We start from the raw sequence: 13,747 nt of genomic DNA, 5'->3' as shown, positions 1-13,747 counted from the left end.
AAAAAAAAGGGGATTTCAGTTCCAAAATGCTGTGATTTCACTCTGGTAAGTAGTTTTGTTGTTGCCTTGCAAACCGAAGCGTCAGTTCAAGGCCTAGATATGGTTTTGTACAGCAGGCTTCGTTAAAGCACAGCATCCCGAAGTAGTTTGTCTTCTCTGTTGCATGTTCAGACACTTTCACAAGAGTTCATTGGCGTTTCTTTTAGTTACAAAAAAAGATGCAAAGTGTGTGTGTGTGTGTGTGTGTGTGTGTGTGTGTGTGTGTGTGTGTGTGCCTCATGGGAGAGATAAGTCATCCTTTCAGAGGAACATTTCTTCCACTTGTTTGAAATAGAGCCCGACCACTAAATGATTTTTAAGGCCGATACCGATACGAATATTTGGTTATTTAAAAATCTGAAATGCCGAAATATCAGCCAAAATATATTAAAATAAAATCCAGAAACAGATTTCTCTAACATTAGTTTTTTGTAGTTATTATGAGATCTCAAGAAAATAACATGATAATAATTAGTTTTTTGGAACAGAACAGAGGAACATCAAAATATATTAAAGTTCTGATAAATAAAATGCATAAAAATACAATCTTGACATATGAAACTTAAAGTCCTTTGAACAAAAGAGTGTTGCCAACAGGGACATTGTAGAGTGCCCTCTGGTAAGCAAACTATGCTGTACCATCATTTATTTGTCATTATAAATGATTCGGATGAATGAAATATGTATGTATATATACCAATAAATTGGGAAATGCCCAATATGAGCTGATAATATGGGTCCGCCGATATATCGGTTGGGCTCTAGTCTGAAAGTTATCAGACCTTGTTTCTCTCTATGAGCTTTCATTGCTTTTTTACACTAAAGCAAAAGCTTTGGGTTGACGTCTTAGTTGACAGTTATGTCTGTCCTTCTTTCTCACTGCTCTAAATACTTGGTACAGACATATCACACCAAAAACTGATCTATGCAGCTGTTTTTAGAAACACATCATGAATGTTAGTATGAGAAAGGAAGCAGAATATGGTCCTAGTCAGTGTCTGTGTTTCTTTTTGGGGAAGATGGCAGAATTTACCCAGAATCCCCAGCTCTGAAGGAATAGAGAGAGAGTCTGTGGCGATAATGTTCCAGCTCGTCAGATGCTCAGAGATGATCCGAGGCAGGGACATGATATCCCGGCTAAGCCTTCAGTAACCCCCCCTCTCTCTCTCTCTCTCCCAGCCAGAGGAAAGACATGGAACAAGGAATTATGTTGTGGACTTGATTAAAAAGGCCCTATGTTTATGCAGATCTACAGTCCAGGGTAAATTGTTGTTTAGCATGCTACAGTAGGACCTCTGCTGAATAATCTAAAAAGGAAAAATAAAAACTAAACATCACAGAGGCTTTGGGTTGTGATGAGTTACAGGGGGGTGTTCTTGGGTCTTCTGCTTTATGGATAGTATAAGTTGTAAATTAACTGCCAGTAAGAGCTTTGCAAGCAAACATTACACCGCACATGAACGGGACTTTGGCCTCTATATACTGCACCCTCAAGACTTGAACCATAATATAGTTTTTAGTGCTTGCTCGGCTATGCCGTCAGGGATTTGCAGATCCTTATAACTTGAACATGCGGTGCACATAGGCGTACATCCCAGGGGTTGTTCCCATTCTAGAAATATCATTAAAACATGCAGTGTATTTTAAATAACACACTGATGTATACTTAAACTATGTGTGTAAGTAGTAAAACACACTAAACCCCCCATAATGATTTTTCCCCCCCTCCATTGCCTCATAGTGGTTTAGTCCATTGCCTGTTTTACACACATGTCCGGCCCCTCCGTTGGACCCGAGGGGGATAGCCTCTCCTCCCTAAGCGTAGCTCCCATGGTGCCATTTTAATGCTAATAAGCCATCACCTGCCTTTAGCATCCCATTGACTCCCATTCATTTTTACATCACTTTGACAGTGAATAACTTTACTTCTGAAGCGTTTATAGACTCTCTTTTGTCCGTTGTTTATTTCTAAAGAAAGACAACAATGTATAAAAGGCTCCATTAACTTGTAGCTCACATTATGGCTCTGTAGCAGACGTTTTTGTAAAAAGAAATTTAGCTTTTCAGGCCTACTTCTGGGTTATTCCCTTTTCTTTGTTCTGACAAACACTCTTCTTCTTTTTATCTTAAAATAAGTAAGTTGTGTGATTTTGCCCCAGATAGTATTATTATAATTTGCCCTGTCCTCCCTCAGCATTGGTACTGTCCATGGTGCTGGCGGGTTTCCACTGCTGTACACTCCACGTGCGCTACTGACTTCAGCAAAGACCGTTATGAGTGGATTCAGTATTTAACATAATTAGCCATTAAACATTTACCAGCGTTGTTCAAACTCTCACATGAATCATCTCTATTTGAAGTATTTCATTGGAAAAATTAAAGAATCATTAAGAAATGTTAATTACTTTTTCCCCTCTCACATTTGTTTACTTGGATTCCCAGTTGAAATAATGTTTTTTCTGACCTGAGGTTTTCTTTTCTTTTCTTCTTTATCAGCTATTAAAGAGAGAAAATATTGCACTGGTCCATTTTAATTGGTCTCCAAGGAATAGGTTAGTAATGCCAGACCACCCTAAAGTTAAAAGAGTGTTTCACTGTAGTATTATTGTTTTTTTTTCATGAAGCTGTTGTGAAAAATTTTGAGAACTCTCCTTTTTGGATTTGGTTTGGAGATTGAATGTCATGTGCACTTCACTGCGAGCAACTTTGCGGAGAGAGCGGGGATTTTTCCATTATTTTGCCAACCTTTTTCTTAGCCTTGAACGCCTTGAACTGAAAAAAGTTGAAGGAAAAGTATGAAGTGGAGATGGGTGCTACCGTCTTTTGTTCCGAGAAGTTTGCTAGAATCAAAAGATACAATTACCTGCCATCCGGGAGTTCAAGTTTGCCGTCACAATTTCCATTCAATTGCCATTTTATTAGTTGTAGCCAGACCTTCACTTGAATTTCAGCAACGCAGTTAAATGTCACAGCTGCATTTGCAGATCTTCAAAACACTCTTTGGGTTATTACAAAAGGACTCAGAGAATCTATTTAGTGAGCATTGGGACTGCCTGAAGGACAATACCGGGCTCTGCTGATGGTCTGCTGCAACAGCAACACGAAAAATTATTTGGGGGAGATTGCCCGTGTATGCTCATCTCATTACGTTCATTTCCTTTTCAAACGGCAACAAATACAAAAGCCCCGGACCATGGCAGTTTAATGCTGCAAAATGGCTACTGATGGTGCTCCAGTTGATTCGGCAGCAATGCCCGATTGTCCTGCCACTGTCCAGGAAAAGGTTACTGTGAGAGTCTATTCAGTGCAGTTGACAGCTTTGCTCCTCCAATGCAAGAGACTCATTGTTTCCATTATGTCAATGTAATTACATCTATAAATTGTAATGTGTTTTGTGTGTGTGTGACGTGCCTCATTACATGAGCAGAAGACTATAAAAAGAGGAAGAAAAAAAGTACGTTGGTTGTTATCAGACTGGTGACAAGCTCGCAGCTCTGATCTCCACGCTGACAGATAGTCTTGTAAGATGCTCTGTTGCTGACCAGCGCGGCAATTAGTCATTCCACTACAGAGACGGGAAAGGCGCGACTGTAAAACATGCGGTACCGCGAGTTCAGCCGAGCAGATTTCACCGCCCCACGCAGACATGGGCATCAGTTGCAAATCCTTTTTATTCCCCCCATAAATCCCAAAGGCTGTGCAGATCCTGTCAGGACGCCGGTGTTGGCATGTCAGCACTCCCCCATGGACCTGTGAGTAGAGCTGTGCCGGCGGTATGGGCACCAGCCACATTACAGACATAATCAAATTGTACTTATTTCAAGTGTGAGGCCACAAAGGCAGCTGTATTAACACTGTCTGTCATTTGGAGGTTTCTATTCTAAGCGCAGTGGTACGTATTACAAATGCATATATATTGAAAATGGATGGGCTGGAGGGAATCACACTCTTGATCCTGGGTGTGTTAAAGTGCCGAACGACAAACTAATCCATACAGGAAGAGGGAACAATGATGGTAGTGAAGAAAACCAGTTCTTGTTGAGGTCAGAGATCAATGTCAGGTCCGAGTTCAGCGCTTCAGGAGTCCTAGTCTATAGCCACAACGTTCCATAGCCGCCGGAAATTCTACCGGATTTCACTCATCTAGGCCGAATATCTGTTACTTTGGGGTTTCTTTGTGTTGACATTTTAACCTCCCGTGGATTTCTGAGGACTATGAATACCTGATCCTCAGATCTCTGCAGGGTAAATCCAGACAGCTAGCTAGACTACCTATCCAACCTGAGTTTTCTGTTGCACGACACATGTTCCACCAAAACCAGTTCCTTCCCGACGCCGTTTTCTATAAGCGCCGTTGCTTAGCGCCACCCAAGATGACTGTGATTGGTTTAAAGTTTAAAGAAAACCAATAAACCAAAGCATGTTTTTCTTCCATCCCGGAATGCTGTGTGGACTAGCCAGACTCTCCTTTGCAGCGCTGTGGAGGAAGGTCTGGCACTGCGAGACTACAGGAGTCCTAATCCTTTGTTTCACAAATGTAGAAGGTGGACAAAATAACATGAACACCTGCTACAAAAATGCCAGACCAGAACAAACAGCCCATGGAAGTGTTGATGCAACTTAACCTGAAGTTTGTGCTGTTGTTGTTGTTGTGATCATATTGTAGGGCGTTATTTGGTCCACCTTGGGAGCAAAATAATATCTCACAGCAACATAAAAAGGATAGTCCTGAACTTTATGATGCATGATGTTGGAAGACTCACAGGTGACAGAATTAGGGGTGGCTCACTCGATAATAATAGGGTTTGGAGTAGGATCCTCCGCTCCTTCAAGACTCATTGAAACGCAATTGGTCCCCATGGTCAATGTGTTTGAATTCTACAGCACTTGGAAAGCATGCACCATATAAAATGCAGCCCATTGGTTTTGGACTAAATAAGCTTTAGCTACATCCCATTAACCTGATGGTTTGTTACACAGAACCATCTGAGAAGCTGTCCTTGGAAACTTTTTGGGAACGAGCAGGCAAAAAAATAACTTGGCAGGTGATTGGATGAACCGTCTGTTTGTCACATACGGCATTATTGCTTCAACCGAACAGTCACGGCCTTCACGCAGACCTAAACCCTGGCCGAACTATCTGCTAGTAGCTCCTTTACTAAAAGCTGATTGGCTCAGTGAGTTGGCAGTTTTTGAAGACATTTTGTGTAATACGCGATTGGTTGCGTGATCTTGCTGTACCGAGAATCCAGCTGCCTTGCAGGGTACACATCTTGTTGCCTTCTTCAGCGTTTGTTAACCCTCATGTTGTTTGGCATGACACAATAAAAACAAAATTTAAGTCATGTGATAAAGAAAAAAAAGGGTGAAAATGATGGAGCAGACGCTGAAATATCATGATCTTTTAGTCATTAAAGCTCCAAAAACACTGGATCCTTCATTTCCCTTAATAGAACCAGTTCTATATTTTTGTTAGACCCTGCCTGCTTTGTTAAAACCCCCATCTACCAAACTATGTGCAACCAGCTGGTAGGGGTGGGAATCTCCAGAGACCAGACGATACAATATCATATCGACACTTATGTCACGATACAGTATAACTGCAATTTAAACATATTGCAATATTCTGCGATATATTGCAATTTTAGTATTTTATTTTTTCCCAATTTCAAATTATGTCCCCAAAAGGAAACTTTGTCAACGTCCGTTTGTTCATCTCCCTTTAATTTTATTGCAGCAAACTGGGATTGTCAGGCAGACAAACTGACCATCTAGGGCTGGGCAATATGGAGAAAATCAAATATCACGATAGTTTTGACCAAATACCTCGATCCTACCGCAACAAGATTGTAGTGTTAAATATTGGTGCTTTCACCAAATATTTAAAAGAGATTTTTGTTAAATAATCATTAGTAATGTGGATTAAATGACTAAGTGGGTAAAGGCCAAAAATACAACGGGTTGTACCTGTTCTATTTTTGGCCTTTACCCACTTAGACACTTCTAAGACACAGTCTGGTTAATTCAGAAAATGACATCCCTTTACCGTAAAACATTTATGCCATGTTACGATATTACGATATCCAAAATCTAAGACGACATCTGGTCTAATATCTTGATACAAATATAATATCAACATATTGCCCATCTCTATGACAAACACATAAATAATACTACATTGAAACTTTGCTTCTGAGTATCAATACAGTATTGCCACAGAAAATATCGCAATATGATGCTGTATTGATCCCCCCCCCACTCCTACCAGTTGGTAACATGGACTTTGTTGAAAAAAATAGTGAATATAACTTTAACAATCTTTTCAGCCTCAGAATGTTATAAAACATTTATCCCAGTACTTCACCTCATGATAGTGACCTTTACGTTATAAATCAGCTTACAATACGCTTTAGACCTCTGCATGGTGTTGCATAATGTAACAACGTCTCATAATCTCGCACCAACGCAAAATGAATGAAAATGAGCAGCAATATTCATATTAAAGTCAAGATCGTGTTTTTGTAGCCCTCCCTTGTAATGAATACAGAACTGACAAACAGAAAACCAGTGTTCAGTAGTGCACTTAATGCAGGCAACATGATATGCAACCAACCATAACAGTTGATACTGTAGGTGTTATGGGATTTTTTAGTTTGACATTTTTGTGATAGTCTCGGTGCTTACCCTGGGCGAATTTTTCTACTTGTTAAATAAAACTCTCACTCGGTGTGCAGAGGCGGCCAAGACCCTGCATGTTTCCCTTCGGATGTGTCAAACAGAAGACAGCGGGGAGCAAGGTGAGGGCAGGCAGGTGGGGGGGGGGGGGGGGCTAAGGGAGGAGACAGGACTGTGTGCTGGCCATTTAGTGGTGAATGTTCATTAACATGGACAATGGGCCCGTTCCCTCTCCGCGGGGGAATGAGCTGTGCTACCCGAAGGCACCTTGCACATCCCTGCTTCACATACACCGACGCACAGCAACAGCACGCTCCACGAAGGCCAGTCCATTTTCAAGTGGCCGCTCAACTGAAACACGACTTTTCTCATTAATTAGTTCAAATGTGCACCCCCCCCCCCCTTCCAAGACGTCCTCGTGCTGAATTGAACGAGGAGGTGTTGTTTCTAGGTTGAGATGTGAACGTGTCACTTGTCTTAGAACCCTCAACTCGACTTATAATGCCCTCGCGGTGTTGAGAAATTCTGCACTCTCCGCTCGTCTTTTATCAAAATCATTCAAGTTCAGAGCATGACTAGTGAGAGTGATGGAAAATTGAGCTGCTCTCTCATGCAGCAAAGAACAGTGCAGCCATTCCCTCGCCTGCCAGTCCTCCATCAGTCCAAATGTGCACAGATATAGACTATTGATAAATGCCTCTGAACTATTCTGAGACTGGAAATTTAAAAGCTTCAGATTTTGCCTTGTTCTACTGTGGTGCACAGATAAATCTGGCTAAATGCTAGACAGTGATACTCTGTGACACCTGAGGCAGCCACGTATTTCACTGCATGGGGACTCCGGCTGCCAATTTATCTCCAGACTTGTGTCTATTTCTGATGATTGAGCTCTATAACTTCCAGAAATGGCCTCTTAAATCACAATGTATTTTACAGTGTGTGAACTCTCGATGAAATTGCAGACAGTGGCTACTGTTTCATGGTGAAATAACTGTCTTAAAACATTTTTCAACATTGCTCACTCAAGGGGCTCGGGCAGCCATTTCGGCTATATGAAGCACTGAAAACGGTCATATAACGAGGCTGCTTCGACAGTAAAACATCGCAAATTTAGGATTTATGACTTAGAGAGAAATCAGACTTCATTTTCAACATGTTAAAGTTATGCTGTTTTTGTTCTATTTGAGGGATATTGCACTTTCTTGCCTAAGAATTAGAAACAAATCAATTAAAAGTGATTATAAAAATACTCGCCAATGAATTTAATTATTGATTAGTTGGGTCTGTTTAGGTTTAAAACTGTGAAATGTGGTATATTAGTTCACATTACAGTTCAACAAATTAAAAAGCCTCGTTCCGGGTATTATCCAGCTGAACTATTGGCAAGGGTTTGCATGAATGGTCAGTAAGAAGGAACTGAATGGTTTAATAGCCTATTTGTGGGGTGTTTAGTTACAAATTCTCAACCATTTGCCATCTCCATGGACCAACTTTGTGCTGTGGTATCATCTCATTTTTTATTGGTAAACAACACAAGCTGGCGTTTTCTTCCAAAAGCCCAAAAGCGTTTCCTCTCTGGTTAGGTCATGCTTAAATGCTTTTGGTAAAAAACATTTTTATTTTTATTTTGGCAGCCTAAAGACTGGCCTCAGCTTCCAGTGTGGTCCACATCTGTGTGAAGGTATTAGTGACCGGCTGAGACGGTTTACTGATCATAACATTATTTACGGAGTTTGTCCCTGTCTTTTTTAGACTCGAGAGCCAGCGATGGAGCACCGGCAAAAATTGACCATGCTGTCATTGGAGGTGTGGTTGCCGTGGTGATGTTTGCCATCCTCTGTGCACTCATTGTGCTTGGTCGATACTTTGCCAGACACAAAGGTAAGGCCTCTGCAGTGTAATCATACTTGATCATGAACACATCTTCGAGTTCTAGTGGTTTTTATTGTTGCAAGTGGAGTGCAATAGGATTGAAGTGCACAAGAGGTGGAGGAGGTGTGGGGCTTATTTGTCTGTACTTTTGCAGGAACTTACTTCACACATGAAGCCAAAGGGGCGGACGACGCAGCCGACGCAGACACGGCCATCATCAATGCGGAGGGCGGACACAACAACACAGACGAGAAGAAGGAGTACTATATCTAAACTGGACAGGCCAGGAGAGACGGGTGGGGATGCTGATGGATGTGGTGCTGAAGGAGCAATATGTCTAACTCTGATTGGTTACGAGAAGGTTTGGGGGCGGGGAGGGCGAGATTTAAAGAGACGAAAGTTGAAAGTAGGACTGGCCAAGTGGTAAGAAGCGGTGTTACCGAGTCTCCTATCCGACCCTTTCTTGACTGCCGGGGCCTATTCTGTACAGTTCAATTATTTTACAGACAATTTTGTGCCTTGTTCTATTTCTTTTCTTGATTTTGTTGTTTTCCTCCCCCCCCCACTTCACATGCTTCTTGGATTGTTTTTTTCTTCTTCAATGTACTCCACCTGATCCTTTGTTGCATTTGGCTTTCGGGGATTAAATGGGCCTGGTGTTTGTCTATGTGTGCTGCAGGTAGCTTTTAGCTCATGTACCCAGATCTGAGGAGCCAGCTCTTACACACTTTCCTTTTTTGTCGTTGTTGCGTAACCTCCAGACTTCAGTAGCCGGAACACAGTGTCACTACATTTCCCCCTGCTGGGTCCCACGGCCTCTTTGAATACATCACATATTTTCCGCGCAGATTTCGCTCAACCCCTTTCTTTTGAGGTCAGGTTCACTGTGTTGATTACTAATGTAAACAGTTGTGAGCAATCATGCTCATCATATATTGTATTTGTTCCTGAAAGTGAAGTACGAGTGCTGTTACAGTAAGTACCATTTCACATCAAACCGAAAAGTACAACTGGAAAAACCTGACAATTAGTAGATGTGAGGTCAGTTTAGTATTTCTTTAGGGGTATTGTGGAGTCCTAACAGCTGTCTCACAGTGTGTGCCATGATACTTAAAGTCCTACAGAAAAAAACTGATTTTTTTTTTTTCAAACTCTGTATCAGTTTTTTTTTTCTGCTGATTAATAGGACAGCAGGAAAGAGAGGAAAACATTTACCGTCATCTGCTTTCTTCTTTTCGTTGTTGTCGTTCGCTAAACAACTGGTTCTGAAAAATCTTAAAATAGGAAAAGTTTGACATTTTAGGAAATACACTTATTTGCTTTCTTGGCCTGTGTGAGCAAGGAGAATCAATGCCACTCTTATGTCTGAGAGTGGCATTGATCCTTCCCGCAATCTTCTAATCTAACTCTAGAGAAAGCAAATAAGTGAATTTCCCAAAATGTCGAACTACTCCTTTAAAAAAACATTGTCTCCTTCTAGAGTGATTTTGGTAGCTATTTTTTTCAAAATTACTTTCCTTTTCATCCTTTTGATGGTTGGACCAAAAACATGGCTAAAATGTCTAATAAGTACAGAGCCAAAAGATTATTTGTGGGTAGACATTATGTGGGTTTCAGGGTCAGACTTTACTTTGAGTATATAGGACATACACTCTGTATTACCTACAAGAGCAACTCTTACTTTGCATTGATTATAGAAACCTATTTAAAATGTATAATTTGTTGGATATTGATACAGCCTGCTGTGTGTTTTTGGTTTAAAACATACACATTCTTCACGTTTTGATACCACCAACACGGTCAACCCTGGACCAAATCTAATAACTAGCAAGTGTGTGCATAGTATATACAGTGAATATTACTTGTATACAGCGAAGGCTGAAAGTCCACTGTGCAGAGTGCTCCTCTCTAAATAATTGATTTTTTCATCTGATAATTCGTACATTGACCATTTAATGGGAAATGTCTCCAGAGCCTTGGTTTATTTTATTTGTCAAGGTTATATTTTTTAATTTGATTGTACTGTGTTAAAAAGGGAAGAAAGACTGTAATACTTTCAATAGCAAAGTTTCCTTTCAGTGATGTATAAGTTGTCAAACTATGTACACATGATTACACGTAGTAAGTGGTTCTCCTGGCCTTAAAAATCCTTGCTACACATATTTTCTTGCCCTTGCCCATACTCATAGTATAAAAGACATTCAATCACTGCAAACATGAATCAGTTATATATCCTTGCTGTCTGTAAAGCCATTTTACCTTTGGGCAGTCTTTGATAACTTTTAAGGACTCTTGTCCTCACAAGTTATCAAAGATGTGCAGAGAGCTTTAGACTTGGTTTGGGAAAGATCCTTTCTTACTGCCATCCTGCAGCCTCAAACCTTCACACAGCAGCCGTCTACTGTTACAAATTATCCCCCCCTCACCCACGCACAGTATCACAAATCATAAGATCCTGTGCCCACAGACGGAGACGCAGTGTGCACACCATGCATGCTTTATGCCTCTGAGTCGGTCACAGCTAGAAGAGTAAAAACCTGTTTGGTAATTAGTGAGTGATTTCATTGCATTGCCTGAATTAGACAAAAAAAATGTATATGTAATATGAAAAAAGGAGAACCACTGCCTTAAACCCACCTCTTGATACTTATCATTATATATTATAGGAGAAGACTGAAGGACTTAATTTAGTGCCTTCTTTGATTTTGAGGCATATGGTTAGTATCGTACAGTATCCTCGTGTACACTCTTACAGTCTATATTGTATATTTCTGTCCTTTCTAACTTACAGGGCCAACACTCATCCAGGTTGTCTGTATTCACGCCCCATAGACTTACATCAGGATTAAGATCTGGAGCATAAAAAAAAGATGAAATGAGAACAAAAAAATAATGAGTATTTCTTTGTCTATCAGGGTTGTTTGGCAGCGTCCACTGACTAGAATGTCGTATGCCAGGACGTAGTATTTATTGTCTTAATTAGTGATCGCAAAACAATTTCAATTTGGTCATAATTATTTTCTCTGCTTCATTTCATTTGTTATTTATTTGGATATCGTCAAGGACAAGGCTCGCTAGTAATATCAGAGAGGAATGAAGTACTAGAAGCTGTAATATGCTCCAATAAAAGGACATTTTTCCGGATTTTAGAGTTGTGGTGTCATGGAAACAGTTAGGCTATGTGCATGAATTATTTTGTTTTGAGGTTTGATATTTATAAAAAAAAATGACTTGCATTTAATCGAGGAACGTGAAACGATTGTCGCAAGCATCAATCTAATCCAATTGTCTTCATTTGTTTTACATATTTGATATTTAGTACAGTACGTTTGTTTTCACTCTCTCAGGTTCACGAGTGTTAATAGTTGTGTTTTTTGCATCTCAGGTAGAATGCAAATGACAGGCCCCGAGTATATACTGTAGTACCACAGCTATTCAAACAGTGAAGAAATCACAAGATGTACATGTTTTTTTGTCATTTGTACATGTTTATGTGTTCTTAATATGGTGCACTGTTACAGTAAACGTTGATTACTTTGCATAGACCTAGTTCACAAAGAAACTAGATTTGTTAAGCAGACAAACATGATGTACAGTCAGTGTCAACAAATTCACAATGACATTCATAAAATTTCTTCTTCTACCACCTTAACACACTGCTCATACAGTATCGGTTATTTAGTAATTTAGTAATGGTCAATCAACGCTTGCATTCAGTCAATCCATGCATACATTTTCATAGGTGAAAAGATGATGTATTTACTGTGACATAACAGGTTTATGAATGATCTGTAACATGTCTTGGATATTTGGATGAAACTCATGTTTAAAGCCTAGGGGGGAGGGAGGGCGGGGGGTCGGTTTGGTTGTTTTATTACTCCCCCAAAAAACAGTTTTTGTTGTTTAATTTGAAAGTTTCTCTTGTTACTCAGTTGATTTTTTCTTCTTTCTTTTGTGCAGTGAAGAGGATGTTTTTCATTTGACCATGCATATTTTGTATTGGTTCACACCAACATTTTTACAAAAGATTAAAAAAACAAATTCAGAAGAGTACTTGTCTTAATAAAAAAGATATCAATGTTTGAAGTGCTGTGCTGTTGTGACTTGATCAAAAAAAAACGTGGTTTCATTTTGTAGTCCCGTACTGCACGACACGCAGGCGGCAGAATTCATTAGCTTGAACAAATCCCCCGCCCCCGTTTAAACATGTTGAATACATTAGCTGGATTGGACCTGTTCACACCATCCTGAGCTGCTGTTACTTGTCAAACTCCCATTGACGAAAGATCCCGATTGGAGGAAGAAGAAAAATACCAACATGTAGCGACATGGATGTGCTGCAGCAGCAATCTGAGCTCCTATCAGTGAATGACACAAGCACCGTGGTACGAATAGAGGTGGGAAACCTTTCAAATGGCACGATGACTGACAGCGACAGGCTCAGGGGCCCCTGTTAGGATTCCCAGCTGAACATCTGGATGTTAGTGATCCGACAAATTGATGGTATTTTGAGGAAAAAGAACAAGTCCATAACCATAATCAATTCTGTCATCATTATTCTGTCAGTGACACCATTTCCCATTACTTTAAGTGATCCATCCCAGGTAAAAAGGTCAATAACATTATTCAAAGTTTAATGGGAATAGTTTAACCTTACAAACCAGACACACTACTCCCTTACTCTTACTGTCAATGAAATATAACGCTTCCCCTTAAGGATCATTTTACAAAAAGAAACCTGCCTATTTTATTTTGGAAACGTAACAAATGTGACTTTTCTCTATGTGTTTTTTTTAAAGAACTCTTGAAAGTGAATTCAAAGCAGGTACAAGGCCTTTGCTGTTGAGCTGTGCCAGCTGTTGGTGCAACATGAATGCATGAATGTCAAAGCTGTTGCTGATGTTTCTGTTAGATAATACTAATCCATTTAAATGTTCAATTTTAATTTGGAATGACATGTTTAAGTGTAATTAGCCCAATGGGGAAATTGAGACCGAACGAATGTCTGAGCATGGCTTGTTTAGTTGGCTAATTGATTGATTGAGATTGATGGCATGTAGCACTTGGCTTGGCTGAGGTATAATTAAATGATGTGGGAATAAATAGTGAGTGAACAAAGGCAAACACAACTAGCTCTGTCTGCTCACGTATCTCCCTTTAT

The 13,747-nt window shown here is 40.1% G+C and overlaps 1 protein-coding gene across 2 annotated transcripts in view; it reads left to right on the top strand.

Annotated features, from left to right (window-relative positions):
• cadm1b (cell adhesion molecule 1b) overlaps positions 1-11,984 on the top strand; it is a 156,939-nt gene extending 144,955 nt beyond the window's left edge. For both annotated transcript variants that reach the window (XM_034866967.1, XM_034866966.1), the window contains 2 exons: positions 8,467-8,595; positions 8,741-11,984. In XM_034866967.1, the coding sequence (XP_034722858.1) occupies positions 8,467-8,595; positions 8,741-8,859 (248 nt within the window). In that variant the 3' untranslated portion in view covers positions 8,860-11,984. The remainder of the gene's footprint in view (positions 1-8,466; positions 8,596-8,740) is intronic.
• Positions 11,985-13,747: the final 1,763 nt, after the last annotated feature.

The sequence above is a fragment of the Etheostoma cragini genome, chromosome 3, assembly GCF_013103735.1.
Source record: "Etheostoma cragini isolate CJK2018 chromosome 3, CSU_Ecrag_1.0, whole genome shotgun sequence".
Classification (NCBI taxonomy): domain Eukaryota; kingdom Metazoa; phylum Chordata; class Actinopteri; order Perciformes; family Percidae; genus Etheostoma; species Etheostoma cragini.
The sequence above is the reverse complement of the archived record's forward strand: the minus strand, read 5'-3'. Positions and strand labels throughout refer to the sequence as shown.